General features: G+C 39.8%; 1 protein-coding gene across 1 annotated transcript; it reads right to left on the bottom strand.

Moving 5' to 3' along the window:
- Positions 1 to 3,673: 3,673 nt before the first annotated feature.
- LOC138901492 (uncharacterized) lies at positions 3,674 to 4,090 on the bottom strand. The gene has a single exon (XM_070189262.1). The coding sequence runs from the start codon at positions 4,088 to 4,090 to the stop codon at positions 3,674 to 3,676; it is 417 nt and encodes a 138-aa protein (XP_070045363.1).
- Positions 4,091 to 22,521: the final 18,431 nt, after the last annotated feature.

The following is a 22,521-nucleotide window of genomic DNA, read 5'->3' as shown; positions in this document are numbered from 1 at the left end:
ACACTTATAAGCAGGAGGCTATAGGGCATTTAGGACCGTCACTCTTTCTTCTTACTCTAGATCGTATGGTAGAGCTCAATTATAAGAAATTCAAACTCCAAAATTCTATTTTATTCGTTATACAACGGCATCTACATCCAGAAAGACAGTTGATAAGAGATTGAATGTGGTTGTGGAAGAGTTGAGTCACTGGAACTCGATTTTGCATCATGCTTATGATGAGTAAATGTAAGGTCTTCAGTAGATTATGTGTGTACTACGACGGGTAAGTTTCTTGATAAGGAGCCCTAAGGCATGAATATCTATCCACCCCAACGGTAAAAAGCAATGAGAGAATCATAAGGTATATACAAGTTTCAACAAGTAAAAGAATCTAGGTGAAGAAGGAAACGAGGTACCCAGATAGTGAAGATTATCTGTATTTACAATTCAGGCAGAGAAATATAAGCATTTTGAGATACTTTTAACAATAACAAAGATATATTCACTTGACAACACCTATTTCAGTTATGTCCTGTGGGAGCTAACATATATAATTTAAGAGAAGAATGGGATATCAGCATCCAACTGGGGTTAGAGTAACCCAAAATTATGGATGGATTATTATCATTTGCTCACATTTACGAAGGATATTGCAAATGTGGTAATAGTTCTCATTGTGAGACACCCAGATGGTGCACTCTAGAATAGTACAATCAGATATGAATACTAGAATGTTCAAAAATTTCAGAAGATTGGCATTGGAATCTTAGACGGGATAAATATTTACCTTTGTATGGCTTCCATCCCTAGTAAAGAGAGAGTGTTAGGCGACCCGAAGAGCTAGTGAGGTGAATCAAGGGGGATAAAAGTGAAAGAATGTTTTGTTGAAGTTTTCATAATAAGGTGATAGACAAAAATATTAGCAGGAGAATAATAAGAAAGTAAATGAAGCATTATGAGTAAGATGTGATAAATGGATGATAACAGTAAATCAAAATATGACAGGAGTACAGATTCTATAGTCCAGTGAAGGAAAAGACAAGAGGTCACAGGCCTTGAGACATTAAAAGAGTATAAGCCATAGAGTCATGTCCCCATTCCGAGAAATGAATTGGTGACTCGTTCGTGATTACCAGAAGGAAAAGTTAGACCCCCGAAGTAATAGAAATTAGTATGGGCTAGTGAATAAGATAAACTGAACATGAATTCGAGACTGAAGGATTTGATAATAGTCGGCATCGTGTGAATTTCAAAGATCGCGTTTCGGCGATAATTGAAAGGACAACAAAAGAATAACCTTTAAAGGTCATTCAAGAAAACGCTTCCCTAAAGTAAGAACTGGGAGCAGAGTTAAGCTTAAGGGACTAAGTGTGCAAGTTACACTAGGTGTCACCTTCGTTCGTAAGAAATTCAGTTATCCATGGTAGAGAAAGGTTACCACAAGGCAAGTAAAAGTGTGTGGAAATATGAAAAGACGCCAAAGATGAAGAGGTACAACATTTATAGGTAAATCTTCATAGCATTAAATGTTAGTACTCCCCTGAAAGGGGGAATATGGTGTGATATGGTATTAAGTCGGAGTTATGTGGTGCATGTAAATGTGGAATAGTAAAGGTAGAAGGTGGTAGAAAGGTGAAAGGAATGAGATTGCATTTATTCAGATCCTATGGATATGATACGACTCCAAAACATTATGTAAGCATGACGACGGGGAGAGGCAGTAAGGGTTCCATCACTAGATGTTATGGATAAATAAGTGCAAGTGAACACTGGATAAATAAAGAGCCAGTGTGCGGGGTAAGTTAAGACAAAGGATATAACCAAAGAGAGATTATGCAGAATATAGATATGAGAATGGACTAACGAGTAGTAAGTAGTTGATTCAGGAAGAGCCTAGCCATGGTTAAACAAGAGGATACAGACAAATCAGCAGGTTGTGCAAGATAAACATAGTGAAACCCAACATAGGAAATTCAGTCTCGTAAATATGATGACATCATAATCCTTGAGAAATATTCAGATAGGAGTTGGGGTTGTTAAAGGTATCGTATAAGTGTTGCGAAAATAAAAAAAACAGTGCCACCGAGAAGACTGTCAAAAATTTCAGTTTAGAATCAACCTTACGAGCACAAGGGCATGAAGGTAAGTAATTAAGGATAATTATAGGTGAGTAAGAACAACAAAAATTCTTTCGGGTATACGATTTAATAAGCTCGCAGCTTTACAAGAGCCATATGGTCTCTCTTAAGTACTACAAAGAAAGACTAGCTGAGGGAATAAGGAAGAAGGCTTCAACTTAAGTATAGTGACATAAAGAGGAAATGGTCTTGTAACAACAGTCTCACAACAACATTGTATGCACTCCATAAAAAAGTGGCACCTATCGTGGCTAATGAACGGGAAGAAAAAGAATCAAAAGATGACATTTGAGATCATATGAGTTACAGGAAATTCCAGTACTTATGGGCTATGAGATAAGCTATTTATTAATGCAACAAGTGGCAGAACGACCATGAAAAGTAATTGCTTATGTTTGAAGACAACTAAGAAAGCACGAGAAGAATTACCCGACCCATGATTTAGAGTTAGCCGTGGTGATTCATGCACTAAAGATGTAGAGGCACTATTTGTATGGCATTCATGTTGATATCTATACGGATCATAAGAGCCTTCAAAATATCTTCAAGCGAAAGGAATTAAATTTACACCAAAGGAGATGGTTGGAGCTACTGAAAGACTATGACTTTGATATATTATACCATCCGGGGAAGGCGAATATAGTAGTCGACGCCCTCAGCCGTAGATCTATGGGTAGCCTATCATATTTACAACCAGAGAAGAGTGGGATAGCCAATGAGATTCATTAGCTAGCTAGTCTTGGAGTTTGATTAATAGGCTCAGGTCATACCGGAGTTAATATTCAGGACACAACAACATCCTCTTTAGTAACTGAAGTGAAGGAACGCCAGTATGAGGATCCTGTGCTGAATGCACCATTTGATATTACCAGAGATGGAGTTCTCAGATATCGAGGTCGATTATATTTTCCTAATGTGGCATGGTTGCGCCAGCAGATTATGGGATAAGCTCACTATTTTCTTTATTCTATTCATCCAGGAGCGACAAAGATGTATCATGATATCAGGGAAATATACTGGTGGGACGGAATGAAAAAGGATATAGCAGAGTTTTTTGCTCAGTGCCCTAATTGTCCCAAGATCTTCAATTTTGTATATAATATGTCCCAAAAGAGATCCCATATAGCACACGAAATGTATTGCTCAAAAAGCTCCGTTACAAGGCAAATCCTTTGTCGGTTTTCCGCAACTTAAATCTGACTTTTGCCAAACTTTATATTTTCTATCAAAACATAATATATAGCCATATTAAGACTTTAAACCTATTTAAATCATGATTAACAAGTCTCATATTCATTATATGTCACCTTGGGACGCACAGGGTGTAACAATCTCCCCCCTTAGAAACATTTGTCCTCGAATGTTAAACTCCTAGAGATCTATAGAAATTTTGGCAGAGTCTCCTCTATAATGGTACTACTACCAACCTGTCAGACATAAAACCCAAAAACACAAAGCCACACAGGGCTACAATCATCAATAACACCAATGGCCTCACACGACCAATGACAATAACTAACATAAGAATCAAGTACCATATATGTACCTAAAGGCTATGATGTCTCAGTCCGATCCTCTTCCGGAAGCGGAAACAAGTGAGGATCTCTAGACTTCATATCTCTTTCAGCTTTCCAAGTCATCTCCTCCACATTCTTGTTCCTCCAAAGTATTTTAATTGAAGCTACGTCCTTAATTCTCAATCTCTGAACTTGTCTATCTAGTATAGCAATGGGAGCTTCCTCATATGATAGTTGCTCTGTGACCTGAATATTGTCAACTGGAACGACTCTAGAAGGATCTCCAATACACTTGCGGAGCATAGACACATGAAAAGCTGGATGTACAGACTCCAAGTTGGAAGGTAAGTCTAACTCATATGCTACCTGGCCTACTCTGCGTATGATCTTATAAGGTCCGATGTATAGAGGGATAAGCTTTCCTTTTTTACCGAATCTCATAATGCCTTTCATCAGTGATACCTTTAGGAATACCTAGTCGTCTACCTGAAACTCCAAGTCTCGTCGTCGATTATCTGCATAGGCCTTATAACGACCCTGAGCTGCTAATAATAGCCTTTCCTTTATAAGATTAATCTTCTTAACTACCGGTTGTATCAACTCTGGTCCTACTAACTTAGTTTCCCCAATCTCGAACCATCTGATATGAGACCTACACTTCTGTCCGTACAAAGATTCGTGTGGAGCCATCTGAATGCTAGAATGATAACTATTATTATATGCAAACTCAATAAGTGGAAGATGATCATCCCAGCTACCCCTGAAGTCCATCACACAAGCCCGTAGCACATCCTCCAGTGTCTGAATAGTACGCTCAGCTTGTCCGTCTGTTTGGGGATGAAATATTATACTAAGACTTACCTGAGTCCCCAATCCTTTTTGGAAGGACCTCCAGAAATTAGCTGTAAATTGAGCACCTCTATCTGAGATAATAGATTTAGGGACACCATGAAGTCGTACTATCTCCTTAATGTAAAGCCTTGCATAATCCTCTGTTGCATACGTAGTCCTGACAGGCAGAAACTGGGCTGATTTTGTAAGTCTATCAACAATAACCCATATAGAATCGAACTTATGCAGAAGCCTATAATGAAATCCATATTAATCAATTCCCATTTCCAAGTCGGAATCTCTATAGCCTACAATAATCCACCGGGTTTCTGATGCTCGATCTTAACCTGCTTTTTGAGCAATATTTTTCGTGTGCTTTATGGGATATCTTTTGGGACATATTATATACAAAATTGAAGGTCTTGGAATATAGTTTCCAACACTCTTAACCGTTTGTTCATACAACATCCGGATAATAAGATATAAGCGTTGGAAGATGGGCCAATGAGAGGGTGCCAAGCTAGAACCTCTTTGACCTTTCCAAACATGATATATATATATATATATATATATATATATATATATATATATATAGGTCTTAGGCCGTGTTTATCTTCATTTTTTCATAGAACACGACCTGAGAACATCCATAAACATATCCACAAGCTCTCTTCTAGGGTTTCAAAGTATATTAGCTTAACGAGCACGAAATCAAGAAGCGATAACATTAGAACGATCCCTACGACGTAAGTATCGCTATATCACCTCTCTTGTTCTTTGTAGTTTGAGTTTTGGAAGGCAATTCATAGTTAGGAAAACATCTAATGTCTGTATTTAAGCTTTTATATATCAAAGAAAGTTGATAAATTCGTTTCCTAACAGTTAGAACTCACGGGACGTGATCGGAAGCAGTGAGTTTGATTTATTTCACTTTTAGTGGACTGTTTTGTAGTCCACTCATGTTGGCCTATTGTGCTGCAGATTTATGGAGTTTGGAAGTATGAAGGGCGTGGAGAAATGCCACATGTGGTAAGGTAGTAGGCTGGCCGCTCGTCGTTGCAATTTTAGGTTAATTGATAACTGATTGACTGGGTGTGTTATGGTATATTTGGGGTTTATGTTCTATTGAAGGTCCCAAATTGTAGTTGGATTGTTTTTGCATTGCTGATTGTAGTGTGTTTGTATATCGCCTATAGTAGGCTTGAGGGAGTAGTGAAATAAGAGGAAATGCTGCCCGTTTTATTTTAGAATCGAGTTATCATTTGAGATACGTGATATACCACCATCATCTAAGTTGTAAACATATTTCTTTGTTATAGGGTTGGTGCGCTAGTTGTCATAAGCTTGTTGTTGAGTTACATTGACGACTTGAGGTATGTTAAGGTTATCCCTTCTTTCCCTTTTGGCATGATCCATATGATACAAATGAAACGAGCAAGCACGCAACTTTCATAAATGATTTTATTTTTAGAAATACTAGGGGTGCCTATGTCTTAATTTTCCATGTGTCCTATTATTATATCTTCTGTTCATGGGTATCCAAAAAATACGTAAGTTGCTAAAGTGTATCCGTAGGCATATTGATCTTATGACATTCCGAGAAAGCTTATTGACTTACTTCATTATGCATTGCATCCATTTATACTTGTACATTGACCCATGACCATATGGCGTTATATACGCATATATTATATGTATATGGGGTATGGGGAAAGGTTATGGAATTATATACGCACCGCCACCTGATCAGCTGGTATACGTTATTGATTTCGCCCACAGTGGCTGAGATGATATGATGGGATGACCTCAGAGGCTTGATGATGTTATGTACGCATATACCTATGCATGGTATGATATTTATATGCACATGCATGATATTATAAATTTTTCCTGATTCACATAGCTATTCAGAAATATAAGTTGAGTTCTTTACTCCATGTTTCTTTCATGTCTTTTATATATTATTTTCATGCCTTACATACTCGGTACTTTATTTGTACTGGTATCCATTTTTCCTGGAGACATTGTGTTTCATGTCCACAGGTCCCGATAGACAGGTTGAGAGTTCTCCTAGTAGGCTATCAGCTCAGCGGAAGGTGTTTGTGCACTTCACTTGCTCCGGAGTTTCCTATATGGTCAGTATGATTTGGACATGTATTGATTGGTATGGCTGGGCCCTGTTCCGACCATTATGATATTTATATACTCTTAGAGGCTTGTAGATAGATGTCATATATATGGATACTTGTATGGCCTTATCGGCCTATGTTTTGAGTATATAAATGATCATGTCGGCCTTATAGTCCCGTATGTCACATGTATAAGTTTCTATATCATGTTGGGTCGTCCTATGTCTAGTATTCCCCTATGTTTTATTCCTGTTATCTCATGATGACCCTTGTGGCCCACTTACCCATGATGGTATGACAAGAAAGATATGTTATATTGGTACTCGGTTGTGTAAGGAACCAGGTGCCCGTCGCGGCCCTGTGGTTTGGGTTGTAACAACTTCGCATTTGTGGAGGGCAGTACAGAGTGAGTTGGGTACCCGAGTAAAGCTCAGCACAACTTTTCATCCGTAGACCGACGGGCAGTTAGAGCAGACAGTCCAGATTCTGGAGGATATGCTCAGAACATGTGTCAGTGACTTTGGAGGTCAGTGGGTTAGATTCTTGCCCTTGGCCGAGTTTTCTTATAACAACAGTTATCAATCCAACATCGAGATGGCTCCATTCGAGGCTTTATATAGTTGGCAATGTCGTTCGCTCATCGGATAGTTTGAGCTCGGCGAGGCTAAGTTATATGGTAGCGATTTAGTAAAAGATACCTTGGATAAGGTAAAGTTGATTCAGGATCGACTTCGCACAACACAGTCCAGATGGAAGAGTTACGCGGATCAGAGGCGTGTGATTTATCATTTATGGTAGGCGAGAAGGTTCTCTTGAAAGTTTCGCCGATGAAGGAAATCATGAGGTTCGGGAAGAAGGGCAAGCCAAGCACAAGTTTTATTGGCCCATTTGAGGTGTTGAGGCGAGTTGGGGAGGTTGCTTATGAGCTTGGCTTGTCTCCTAGTCTATCGGGAATTCATCCGGTCTTCCATGTGTCTATGCTCCGTAGGTATCATGCCGACAGGTTGCACATGCTATAATACAACACGGTTCAGCTAGATGAGAGTTTGGGCTATGAAGAGGAGCCAGTTGCCATTGTGGACAGACAAGTTTGCCAGTTGAGGTCCAAGAATATTGCTATGGTGAAGGTCTACTAGAGAGGTCAACTAGTCAAGGAAGCAACTTGGGAAGCCGAGGAGGACATGAGGAGCAGATATCTACACTTTTTCAGCACTCCATGATGATTCTAAAACCGTTCGAGGGCGAATGTTCATTTAAGAGGTGGAGAATGTAACGACCCGACTGGTCGTTTAGCTTTCTAGGTCTGCGTTCCCCTAATTAAGACTCCATGTATGTTTTTTTTACTATTTTGTGACCTGCGGGGATAGTTGGTTCGGGTTGGGAAGGGTTCGGGTTGAAATCGAAACACTTAGTTCCTTAATAATGGCCCATAATGGCCATGTTTGACTTGAGTCAACGTTTTGAATAAACGACTTTAGAATAAACGACGTTTTGGATTAGGTTTTGGATGAACCGAGAGCGTTTCGGCGCTTAATGTTGAAAGTTGGTGCATTGAAGGTTTTAAGTTCTTTAAGTTTGGTTTAGGGTAGGCTTTGGTGTTATTGAGGTCCGTTTGGGATTTCGAGCTTGAGAATAGTTCCATATGGTGATTTAAGACTTGCACGCAAAATTTGGCGTCATTCCGAGTTGATTTGATAGGAATCAGACACGCGGAAGTGTTTTTAGAAATTTTTGAGCTTCATGTCAAATTCATGCGTTTTGGCATCCAAATTTGTAATTTTAGATGTTGTTTTGGAGTTTTGACCATGTGAGCTAGTCTATATTATGTTTTTGGATGTGTGAGTATGATTGGATGGGGTCCCAGATGCGAAACAGATTGGAATCGGACTCAAATTTAGACATAAGGGGCTGCTGGTGGCTTCAGGTCTGGTGTTTTCACACCTGCATGGAATTAGCCACAGGTGCCAGCTCGCAGAAGCGAGCTAATGAACGGAGAAGCAGCTGGGAGTGGGTTGGCCAGTGTTTCTGCAGAAGTAAATTCGCTTCTGCGATAGAGGGACCGCAGATGCGGAGGGAGGCGGAATGGCCATGGTCGCAGGTGCGCGAGGCGAGCCACAGAAGCAGGCTCACAGATGCGGAGCTTGGCCGCATTGCGATCAGTCCTGGGTCGTGCATTTTCCGCAGATGCAGATAATCGACTGCAGGAGAAGCCCCGCAGAAGCGGCGATGCTTCCACAGGTGCGAATTCGCTGGGGGCAATGAGGGTGCATTTAAATTAGACTTAGGTTCTTTTTCTCTCATTTTCACTTGGGGTGGTCGATTATGGAGCTCTTGGAGAGGGAGTTTTCACCCATCATCGTGAGTTAAGTAATGACTACTTAATATGAGTTTAATACGCGGATTTTGGGCAGATTCTTAACATGCAAATTGAAGAAATTATGGGTTTAGTTGAAAAACCTAGGTTTTGATAAAAATGGGATTTGACCACGAAAATGGTTATGGAATTAAGTAAAAATTAAATATTTGAGTTCGTGAGGCTATGGGTAACAATTATCTTAAAATATTTCCGGAATCCGGGCACTTGGGCCGAGGGTGAATTTTAGTAATCTTCCAATTTAGGTTGGGTAATTACTCTAATAGCCAAATTATAAAGTTTTGAGTATATATTGATTAAATTATATAATATTTGACTAGTTTCGGATTGTTCGGCATCTACTTGGGGAAAGAGCAGCTTAGTGGACCGGAAGTGAGCTTTAGAACGAGGTAAGTCTCTTGCCTAAACTTGTAAAACGGAACTCATCCCTTTAGGTGCATCTTTGTTGTGTATTACTTGTGTGGGGAGCTACGTACGCATGAGGTGACGAGAGTCCGTGTGTAGCTATAGTCCATGATATGTCTGGGTAGACTTAGATCCACATTATGCTTTTAATTGTACTGTTGTGTTTATCATGCGTATTAACTGTCTTGAATAGAGCTGAGACTGGGGATTTAAAGTTGAAATTATCGACTTAGCCTTCTTATTTCGTAAAATTGAAGAATACTTAATAACTATAAAAAAAATTCATGTCTTCTAGTCTCGCAAGTACTTCCGCGAGCAAGGTAAACTTTTCTACTCTAATGGGATTGGGTTGTTTGCCTCGGCAGTATGATAACCCACCCTAATGGGGCCGGGTCGTTCGCCTTGGAAGTATGATAACACTATTCTTATGGGATCGGGCCGTTCGCCCAGGCAGTATGATGGTAACAATATTCTTATGGATCAGACCATTCGCCTCGGCAGTACTATGTACCACTATTCTTATGGGATCGGGTCGTTCACCTCGGCAACTTCGTGCTTAATAATCGAAATAGGTTCGAGTTTGGATATAATTGAGTTAGGGCCTTCACGGCCAGTTATAAGATGTTGGTGACGCGTTAAAGACTCCTGTTGTATTTATTGTCGTTTCTTTTATTCGTCTCATTAATACATGTTATATGCTCACCATGTCTACTTTATGCACTTTTATTATTATTATTGACTTCTAGTAAGTATCAAGTTGACCCCTCGTCAATACTTTTTTGAGGTTAGACTAGATACTTACTGGGTACGCATTGTTTTTCGTACACACGCTACATTTCTGCGCTGATGTGCAGGTACTGAGATAGGTTCCCCCAGTGGTTACACGGGTGCTTAACCGATCATCTACGGAGACTTAGTGGTGAGCTACTTGCCTTGATATGATCTGCAACATGGGAGTCTCCTTCCACCTTATTTATTATTCCTGTTTATTATTTTCGGACATTAGTTTTTAGTAGTTTTGTATATTCTCTAGATTGCTCATGTACTTGTGACGCCAGGTTTTGAGGATTTGCAGCACTTATGTACTATTGTACTTGTCATTTCTACCACCGTAGAGTATGCACTTATTATGTTGGTATTTTGTATAAAAAGATTTGTCAAAGTTGCATGAATTCTAGTTTAAAGTGTTCTCTAAAAAGGAAAAACTTTCGTATTAAAATAGTTAAAAAGGGGTAAATCAATTGTAGTTACACTTGTGGGCTTGCCTAACGGCGGCGTTAGGTGCAGTCTTGACCTATCACAGATTTGGGTCATGACAGAAATCAATAGTGCATGCCTTCAACATATCCTCCAAGATTTGAATGGTCCACTCGGACTGCTTGTCCGTCTGAGGGTGAAATGCACTACTCAACTCAACCTGCGTGCTGAACTTACATTGAACTGCCCTCCAAAAGTGCAAAGTAGACTGAGTGCCACAGTCTGAGATGATAGAAATAGGTACACCATGCAGGCTAACAATCTCCCTGATATAGATCCTAACCAACTGCTCCGAATTGTAGGAGTCATGACCGAGATGAGCGCCGACATGGTCAACCGATCCACAATGACCCAAATGGCATCAAACTTCCTCAAGGTCCATGACAACCCGACCACGAAGTCCATGGTAATGCGCTCCCACTTCCACTTAAGTATACAATTCTTCTGAGCCAAACAAAACGATATTTTATGCTCATACTTGACCTGTTGGTAATTTAAACACCTAGAAACATGCCCAACAATGTACTTCTTCATCCCCCTCTACCAATAATATGCCACGATACATTTTCATAGAATCTGGAGAATGAAATACCGCGAGATATGTGCATCCTCAAGAATAAACTCTCTCAAGCCATCGAAATTAGGAACACAAACTCGACCCGAAAGCCAAAATACCCCATCATCACCAATAGTCACATCCTTAGCATCACCATGTTGCATCGTGTCCTTAAGGACAAGCAAGTAGGGATCATCATACCGGCGAGCCTTAATATTCTCAAACAAGGATGACTGTGATACAACACAAGTAAGGAATTTACTCGGCTCCAAAATATCCAATCTTACCAATCTATTGCCAAATGCCTGAACAATCCATAGCTAAAGGCGTCTCCCTAACTAGAATGAATTCTAAACCCCCCATGATCTTCGCCTTCATAGTCAAGGTGTATGCCACTACATTGGCCTTCCGTAGATGATATAGAATAGTGATATCATAATCCTTTAACGGCTCTAACCACCTCCGCTGCCTCAAATTCAAATCTTTCTATTTAAATAGATGATGGAGACTCTGACGATCCATATACACCTCACAAGGCACGCCATATAAGTAATGCCTCCAAATCTTGAGCGCGTTCTTCTCACGGGGCTTCAACTGATGCGAAGCATAGGAAATCACCCTACCATCATGCATCAACACACACCCGAGGCCAATGTGTGAAGCATCACAATAAACGGTATATGATCCTAATCCCGAAGGTAAAGCCAAAACTGAAGTTGTGGTCAAGGCAGTCTTGAGCTTCTGAAAACTCTTCCCACACTCGTTAGACCACCTGAATAGAGAACCCTTCTAAGTCAACTTAGTCAATGTGGCTACAAAGGATGAAAACCCCTCCACAAATTGATGGTAATACCTAGCCAAAGCCCAAAACTCCTAATCTCCATGATTATAAAAGGTCTGGGCCAACTCAGAACTGCCTCAATCTTCTTCGGATCCACTTTATTCCCCTCACTAGACACGATGTGGCCCAACAATTCCACCAAATTCAACAAGAACTCATATTTAGAGAATTTGGAATATAACTTCTTCTCCCTCTAAACCTGGAGCACCATCCTCAAATGTTTCTCGTGCTCCTCCTCACTACGGGAATATACCAGAATGTCATCAATGAATACAATGACAAAAGAGTCCAAATAAGTTTGGAACACATTTTTCATAAAATGCATGAATACTGTTGGGGCATTAGTCAAGCCAAAAGATATCACCAAGAACTCATAATGCCCATAACGAGTCCTGAAGGCCGTCTAAGGAATGTCTGAAGCCTTGATCTTCAACTGATGGTACTTTGATCTCAAGTCAATCTTGGAGACACCCTAGAAACCTAAAGCTGATCAAACAAATCATCAATGCGTAGAAGTGGATACTTATTCTTGATGGTAACCTTGTTTAATTGCATGTAGTCAATGCACATCCTCATGGAAACATCTTTCTTCTTCACAAACAATACTGGTGCACCCCAAGGTGAAACATTCGGTCTGATGAAACTTTTATCTAACAATTCCTGCAATTGCTTCTCTAATTCCTGCAACTATGTTGGAGGCATGAGATACAGTGGAATAGATATTGGCTGAGTACCCAGTACCTAGTCAATACCAAAATGAATATACCTATCGAGTGGCATGCCCGGTAGGTCTGTGGGGAACGCATCTGGAAACTTCCTCACTACAGGAACTGAATCAACCATAGGAGTTGTTGATACCCAATTTTGCCTTCATATTTTAAAAAATAATATATATACCTTCAAAATATCATTTTGCATCATTACTCAATTTACTAGAGTCATATAAGTATTTTCTATAGTTTTCCATAATATTTAAAGCTTTAAAATTGATTTTTCTTGCATTTAAATATCTCAAATATTTATTAACTGTCCTTTCAAATTTTGTGATAACTTAATCGTCAAAATTTATTATTTACACCCACATGTATGTCTTATATTATTTTGCTTCATTATTATATTTGTATTTTTGAGTTATTTACACAATATTTGCAATAATAGCCTATATTCTATACATAATTATATTTATTACATTACTTGTGATAAAATAGTATTTTTATATTTTTATAATGTTAAGCTATTATTTTCAAGCATTTTACTGCATAAATACTACTTTTATTATTTATTAATTATTTTTTATAAATTATTTTAAATACATTTCGCATATTTAATTTATAACCCAATATAGGGCTAATTCCGGACCAAAATTAGGCCCAAAACCTTTGGCCCATTCCATTTCACTCTTCAACAGCCCAACCAAAGGACCCCCTTTTAAAATCCGGCCACGTTCTGTTACGTTTAACCTGCCTCGTTTCCTATTTGATCTTGGTCGTTGACCTTAAATGATCAACGACATCAACGACCCATAATAAACCAGCCCTTTCTCCTTACAAACCCTCACCCTAACCCTAGATACCACTTCTCTCAACCAGCCGCCTCTAGACTCTCTCGAATCTTCTTCTCTCTTTTACAAACCCTAGCCGTCGCTGCTTGATTTCTCTCCGATTATAACCTAGAAATGGAATCTATCTATGATCTACTTACCTTATTAGCCTTCTCCCATTATTGGAGTTAGGCAAGTACCACTTTCAAGATCGGACTGGAACGACTCGAATCTTTGGATTTTGGGCGGTATTCCGTCTATATACGCTCAACAAGGAGCGATTTGCACCTTTGGTTCGATTTTCAGACCATTGAACCCAACTAGGGTTTGAGATTCTCCATCCCCTCTACCAATTCTGATTTGCATGTGATATTTCCTTTCCTTATTTGTGCTTAATTGATATATTTCCTAGTTTGCTCGTTCAATTTATACTACTATATAAACCCTCTTTCCCCTCTAGTGTTACTTGGATTTCTTCGAGTTAGCGTAATTTTGATGTTATGACACTTCATGTACAATCCTGCTTGTCTTAATGTTGTCATGTAGTTTCAACTCTGGTTAGGTCCTGATTTTCGCATAGTTAGCCAAGTTGATTCATGACATTTACTTGGTTTGTAATTAAACATGTTTGATGTTTGTCGCACCTTGTTTGATTTCTTGGAAACTATGTCATTGCTCAGAATTGCTTTCTTCCAGCTGAATCCATTATGAATAACCTGCTGGTTCTCTGCAAATTATGTGACAATGTTGTCTAAATGCTTAGCCTAATATGTTTTCTTACCACTGCTAGTTCTAATGCATGCCCATTATATGTGTCCAACTTGATTGATTTCTGATCATTATGTTTATGAATAGCTAGTTACTTACACATGTTGCTTGTTACGAGTCTATGCCTTAGATTTTTGGAAGCAGCTAATTCATACCCAGAGTTTGCCTTAATGAACTTTTACTGATAATTCCTTTATGTGGACCTTGTTTTAACCTGCTTAAATGAACCATATTTGATGTCGCAGTGTTTTAACAAATCATGTTGCTTAGTTCTGGTGTTTGATAATCCCTACATTCATTGGTATTGCTTGTGTTCTAGTTGAATCCCAATACACTTAGGTTCCATGATCATGCATGGTCGACTGACTTATGTTCTAAGTGTGTATGTTCTATTTAACTTTAAGATAATATTTCTTCCTATCATATCTTTCTGTTATACTCAGCATCTTATTGACTTCTTGCTTGCCTGTTTGTTATGTATAATTGTCATTCCCTGACTATGTCTCTGCCTGACCATTCATGACTTAGATTCCTAGGTTTTAAAATCCTTTTAGGCTAGTTCTCTATTATGAACTCATTTGGCATGTACATCTTATATATGTTTACCCTGTAACCCCCAAATGACCTTTTCCCCTAACTCTCTCTCTCAATGTGTTGTTCATGCTCAACATGCTATACCCTGCTAAGTGATTGAACCTGCAATGTCAGTTTGCAATATCAACTTGCCATGTTGAAGCTAAGCCCTATTTATTCTCCTAGTTTTCATGTTCTTTTGTCTAATCAATCCTGTTACACTTGCTTCTAAAAATGCAAATACATTTTTCTGTAAATTCTGCAATCTACTCGTTGTTAGTAGGCCCCATAATCCTTTAAGTAATTACTATCTGTGGTTTGTTTGGTTAAGTTGTTAACTCGCAATTTCTTGGTAAGTGGAACTCCATTTGGGTTTGATATGGGTCCAAGTGTGGGCTTGGGCTGTGTAATCGATACACCCCAATGTTTGAGCTGAGTTTGGTTCCAGGTTTGCTACCTGCGTGAGGAGCGATCCTGTTGAAGGCCCAGGCAGTGCTGGGTTATTTCTTCTTGGGTCTGCCCTATTTGCTGGGCTTGTAGTAACCTTGATTTTGTAATATTTGAGTTTGTTTCTTCTTTTATCTTTGGGCCTGTAATAATTTGTAAACAAACAATGTGGGAATTAGTGAAAAAGGGGGTTGGGTATCCTAATTCTTTAATAAATGGGTAGAGAGCATGCCTTTAGGATCTACCTACTTTGTTTGCTACTTTGTATGATATGCTTTATTTCTGTACACTGGTAGAAATCATGCCTATAGGAAATCACACACTTCACTTAACTTGTCTAAATACCTATACACTATTCAAAGCATGTTGGTTTGAGTAATTGTCATACCTGATTCCATGCCTACTGTTGTGCGCTATTAGACAACAAGTCTATGGGAATAAAACGCCAATAATTACTTGTTTTATTATTAGACAGCATGCCTATAGGATGTAATGATACATGCCTTTGCTAATGCTCATCTAGATACCATGACTATAAGATTTTAACTAATTAATCAGCTGCTTCTGTTACTTTTATTATACTGCCTTACCTAGATGAAATGCCTATAGGTATAAAGTATTATAAATTCAAGTAAGAATGCCAACTATTAGAAATCTTGCCTATAGGATGCTCTCCCTTGTCCACAAAGCCTATCTATAAAATCAGCACTAGTAATTCTGCATTATCAAACTGTTTCACTGTCTAGTTGCACAAATCATTTAGAGATCATGTCTATAGGGTTTGCAATACCTATAATCTGCAAAGTTATTAGTCTAAAGCTGCAGTACTACCTCTACAATACTGGAAATCAGAATCATATAGAAACCATGGCTATAGGACTTAATGACTCTAATGCGTTTGAAACTGTCTACTGCCTAATCTGCCCGCTTACATTTGTTGTTTATGCGTAGAGGCTAACTTGAGGTCTTTATTATCTTTATGTGAAGTCTTATGTGTTTTGAATGTGCGCCTAGTTTTTATCATTTTGAGCACCCTAAGTGAAGTATAGAACCACCCAAATAGTTGGTCCGAAGCCTCCTAGGAGTCCCCTCCTTTATATGTTTATTGTTTGTACCTAGTCGTTGAATTTAGAATAATTAAGTTGCACCTTGTAACCTCTAAAAACTTGCACTGATTATCTTTATAGTTTAATTGTTGTCCGATTTTCTCTACACTGGTTTATAATAGATCCTTTAAATTCATTGTCTTCCCTCACTTATATGATCACTCAGGAAAATTATAATCCGACAATCCCACATAGCGTAAACTTCGGCTGGGACCCATAGTTGTGGACCTCAAAGAGTGCCTAACACCTTCTCATGAGGTAATTTGAGCCCTTACCCGATCTTTGATGACGTAGACTAGTTAAAAATAATTATTTTCAAATAGGTGCCCTAACACACCTTAAAAATCGTTAGGTGGTGACTCTTCTCTTTTAATACCCATTTAAAAGAGTTGTCACATATCGAAACCCACTTTCGTGAGAAAATGGGACGCAACAGCATGGCGACTCTGTTGGGGATAAACTTAGGCAGGCTCTTACTATAATGAAGTTGACTTATGTGAATTAACGGATTACTTGATAATATACGCATCCCCTCCTTTATTTCCTTTTATTTACTTAAGTTTCTATGACATGCACATCCCTTCCCTATTTCCCTTACTTTTTTAAAATTGCTATAACATGTACATCCCCTCCCTGTTTCCTTTACTTGCTTAAATGTCTATGACATACACATCCTTTCTCTATTTCCTTTATTCGCTTAAACTGCTATGACATGTGCATCCCCTCTCCGCTTCCCCTCATCTTGTTTAATATTGCTATATCACGTCTCTCCCGTCCCTATCCCCTATTTTCTTCACTTAATTCTCACACATTTTCATGAGTTAAACTGACTTCTCTCTTTTGTCTTTTCTTTTTCTTTTCTTTCTTATGTTCATATTATTTGCTGTTTTTATGCACCTTCATCATGCAAATATCTGGCAACGTGTTACTATTTTTGCATAAAGCATGGTTACAACATCATACTCAACTAGTGCTTATTATCAATATAGCGGAGTCTGATGAGTGTCCGCGCTTTCCTAAAAATACCCTTTTAAACCGGAAAGGCTTATTAGCGGTAGACTAGTCGATCAGCGGTGCAGTCAACGATCCCGTGCCTTTCCCTCTCAAGTTGTCCACTTGAGAGTACCAGTCTAGACTCTTCTAGAAACCACACTCTGATTTGAAATATACATGCATCACGCTAAACCTAGTACGGGTTGAGACATCATTGACACATCAACCCGCTTAGATGAACCTTGTCCAAAGTCCAACGGGATTTCTATAATCCCAAAGGACACCATCATATTATGTGCATTACTTGGAAAAAATGTGCCAACATGTTGATCATTATTGCATAAATTGTCGAATCTGGAGGGGGAAAGGGCTAACCTTTATTTGTTTATAGGAAATGAAGCAAGAAATCCCAGGTTTGGTATGGTCCAGAATATCCTACCTCTACTAATCGACTGGTGGAACGGCCTTGCACCCTGTGACAGAAACCATGTAAGACGAGTACTAGGTAGCCTGAAATCTTTGCTGAATATTCAACCAAACAGGGGACTGATCGTCGCTGCCACCATGTTCTGGGATGAAAAGAGAGCTGGTTTCCAATTTGGCAATATAGAAATGACTCATCTCCTCGAAGAAATAGGGGGCTTCGCCAAGTTACCATGGGATAGTCCATGACTATTGGTGCCAAAAAATCGCACCCTATGCGGTTTCTGAAAATGCTGGGTTTTAAGAAGAACGACGTACTAGTCTGCCTGAATGAATCATATATCCCCTTTGTATGAGCATTATGGGAATAGCAAATCACATTGCCTTCATTATGAGGAGCTAGTTGTTACCTCTTTGGGATGGGTGCACCGCGGGGTCTATGTCTTGATAGTCTGTTTCATGGGTTTGTTGATCTTTCCGACGCAAGGCGGAAGAATCCATACTCTCTTAGCCATGGTCGCTAGGACCTTAATACAGGGTATCGAGGGGTAGGAGTACACTATCATCCCAATGATCTTAGCTAAGATGTACCGCGCTCGGGATCGGTGCAAGCATGGGTTCAAACACTTCAAGGGTTGTAATCGTTTGCTACAAGTTTGGCTATTGGAACACTTTCAGAGGGGTGATTACCATTTGGAGTTTCTACGAAGGCTATTGAATGACTAAATAACCAGTCATCATCCAAAAAAGATTACATTCATTCCAGACATGTTTGCAAAGCTTGGAAATGCTGTAGGATGGGTGTGTTTCTTCAGTAATCTGACGGGCGAGCAAGTGCATTGGATGTTTGAGTGGTTTCCTAGTATCGAGTTCATCATCAGGTCCAAAAACACTACTTACTTAGTACTAATCGGGCTACTGGGTATCTACCCTTATGCTCCTATAAGGGTAATGAGGCAAGCTAGGAGGAAACAAGTCATACCTCGAGTTTCTAACATGGTTCAGTATAAAGCAGATTTCAAAGGAGATGTCATCGCATTCATGTTTGAAGCCCAACATATGTGGAACCAAAAGATCATCGTAGAGGGAGATACTATTGATCCAGATAGGTATCACGCCGGCCATATGTACTACTATCTCTCATGGTTGGAAGACGACATAACAGGGGATGCCAAACCGGGGGTCAATCTGAAAGATAAGATCATAGATGAAGTGGCTGAGGCACATGTGAAATACAAAAGGCTAAGTAAAAGAATGTTCGAATTTGAAGCTAAGCATCTAGAACAACATAAGGTGGATATGGAGGCGATCAGAGAGTGGAAAGAGATTGCAAATAAGTCGATAGAGAGGTTAGAGTATCTAGAGCAAGGATGGATAAAGCTAGAGGGGATGATGCAAAAAAGGCTTTGGGATTGTCAAGGCATGGACGATGCTGTAGGAGGGAAGCTGGCAAAGGCTTACTTGCTACTTAACATGCGCGATCTAGGAAATGTGATTGATAGAGTCAAAAGAGCCAATCACGGAGAAGATCCTTCAGGACCAAGTAGACTAGGAGATAATGTTCTTTACTTCTTTATAGATTAGATTTCATTAGATTTCGATGTAATAAGGCTTAATGTCGTTAGTGGATTTATAGTCATTATTTTGATTTAGTGAAATATTGATTTGGCTTATTATCGCATTAATGGAACGAGGCAAAGCTGGCATGAATTTTCAAGTCTATGTGTCGCTTAGGCCTACCTCAGGCACAATAAGGTCCCCAAATTAGGACGCGAATTATTGCATGACCTTACATGATACCTACTTAAATATTGCAAACACTCTTTTACTTCATCTTACTGACTTAGTTACCTTTTGTTTTCTTTTTCTTTCCTTTTATTACTCCCATTCACCAAGATTGGTTCATGCATTCTGGCCTCATCAGTATACCACACCATATCTAGAGGTCCTCCACCTCCTCCTCTACCTAGAGATCCGAAAAGCAAAGGCAAAGGCAAAGGAAAAGGGAAGATGGATGATCTAAGTGGTAACCGAAAAGACAATGCTACCATGGCAGAAAATGTTGAAACCTCGGACGAAAAAAGTACTCCAGGACAGAGTGAGTTGGTCCTACGTTTGGAACAAAAAATCTTGGAGCTGTAGGGTGAGCCTGAGAAGGTCCGAAATCTTGCAAAGCTCTCCCTTACTCTAAATGTTCCTGACATCAACTAGCAAAACATAACCACTCAGAACCAAACACCACCGCAAAACACCTAAAACCAAAATCCACCACCCATATCTCCACAAAACCCTCTCGCAATGCACCGGTATCACAATCCCACGCCTCCTAAAAACTTTAACCCACCACCTGCGCAAACCTCTCAACAACACCACCATCATCCAACCCAGTATCCGCAAACCACCACCTATCACACCCCTTAAAACGCACCACAACTCACCTCCGATCCTCCTCAAACTTCGATCAATGATCACCCATATACCCAAGTTCCAAGAACTTGTCAAGGCAACCCGATATACGTGGAAAACTTACTCCATACCCCACAATGAACCCTATACATACTTGTGCCGACCGAGAAGGACCAGCTCATTAGAAACATGGCAGAGGAACTCAAGAAACTGACATGGAGAGTCTAGAGTGTTGAAGGCGGGAAGGGTGTTGAAGGTTTGAACTATGAAGATTTGTGTATCCAGCCAGATGTAGAACTATCAAAGGGTTACAAACCTCCTAAGTTTGAGATGTTTGATGGCACCAGTGATCCTAAGGTGCATATGAGAACTTACGGTGACAAACTTGTGGGAGTAGGCAAGAATGAACAAATTCTCATGAAACTATTTATACAAAGTCTTACAGGAGATGCATTATCATAGTATATCAGCCAGAATCCGAAGAAGTGGGAGAATTGGGTGAGCATTGCATCTAATTTTATGGATAGATTCATATTCAACACAGAGAATGTGCCCGGCGTTTTCTATATCCAGAATCTCAATAAGAAGCCGACCGAAACCTTCCGCGAGTATGCTACTCGTTGGAGATTTGAGGCCGCCAAGGTGAGGCCACCACTTGAAGAAGAACAAATGAACAAGTTCTTTGTCAGAGCTCAGGATCCGTAGTATTATGAAAGATTGATAGTTATAGAGAATCACAAGTTCTCAGACATCATCAACATGGGGGAAAGGATAGAAGAAGGAATCAAGAGCGGAATGGTGACCCATTTTGAGGCACTACAAGCCACAAATAAAGCCTTGTAATTAGGAGGTATCTCGAAGAAGAAAGAAGTGGGTGTCGTAATGGTAGCCTAGGGACCTAAGTCTCCTCTTACCTACCAAATACCTCCACCCACATATCAACCCTCACTTCCAAATTACCAATACCCTGCCACAACCTACCATGACTATAACACCCAAATTGCATATTACCATTCACCTCCTCCACCCTGCCAAAACTACCCGAAGCCACGACCAAACTCTGACCACAGAACTCCCAGACAATACACCCTTATTGCTGAACCCATAGCCCAACTGTATGAGAGACTAAAGGCTGCTGGTTATGTCACTCATATTCCTGCTGTTGTTGAAAACCCTTCCCAATGGGTTAACCCCAACAAACCATCCTACCATTCAGGCATAAAGGGTGATATACCATTTATGAATGCCGCATGTTGAAGTACAAGATCCAGACGTTGATTGACACCAAAGTTAAACAAGCAAAAGAGGTCACGTTAAATATCCATAATAACCCTCTTCCTGATGATAGGGGCGAGAGAGTGAATATGATAGAAACTGATGAGGAATAGGATCAGAAGGGATCTAACGGAATTATTCTAGAGGGGGATGCTCTTAAAACATCTCTTTTCACCCTCTCGTTGATTGTGGTGAAAACCCAGGCACCGTTTGAGGTTGAGGTAGCTACACCTTTCACTATGCTAGTAGCTCCAATGCCGTCTTATAAGTCTGATGTTATTCCATGGGATTATATGGCAGAGGTGATAAGAAAAGAAAAATCCAAGATGGAAGAGACAGGTGTTGCGCAAGGTATAACCAGAACTAGCAGAGTTTATACACCTGAGAATCTTGGAGAAACAAGCAAAGAGACCACATCTAAGCTACCTGCCGTGGAGACAGGCACTGGTGATCTTTGGAGGAAGGTATAGGCGAGGGAATACTCTATTGTTGATCACCTGAATAAGACTCCCGCCCAAATATCCATCCTATCGCTATTGCAAAATTCAGATGCGCACAAGAATGCCTTGATGAAGGTATTAAGTGAAGCTCATGTGCCTGCCGTTATCACTAGTGGGGAGATGGCCAATATGGTAGGACAGGTATTGGAGATCCACAAGATTACTTTCCACGAAGATGAGCTACCACCAGAGGGGTTCAGTCATAACAAAGCATTGCACATCACTGTGCAATATGGATACAAGTTCATTGCCAGGGTTTTGATAGATGGGGGTTCGAGTCTGAATATATGCCCGCTGACCACTTTGAAAATGCTGGGTAAAGGCCTACATGAGATACGGATGGGAAGCAAGAGTGTGAAGGCGTTCGATGGGTCTCAAGCCACTATTGTAGAAATCAATCTTGACCTGCAGATGGGCCCGACCTGGTTCGATGTCAAATTCCAAGTGCTAGACATATCTG

Source organism: Nicotiana tomentosiformis, chromosome 11 (genome assembly GCF_000390325.3).
Source record: "Nicotiana tomentosiformis chromosome 11, ASM39032v3, whole genome shotgun sequence".
Taxonomy (NCBI): domain Eukaryota; kingdom Viridiplantae; phylum Streptophyta; class Magnoliopsida; order Solanales; family Solanaceae; genus Nicotiana; species Nicotiana tomentosiformis.
Note: the sequence above shows the minus strand (reverse complement) of the source record. Positions and strands in the feature narration are given on the sequence as shown.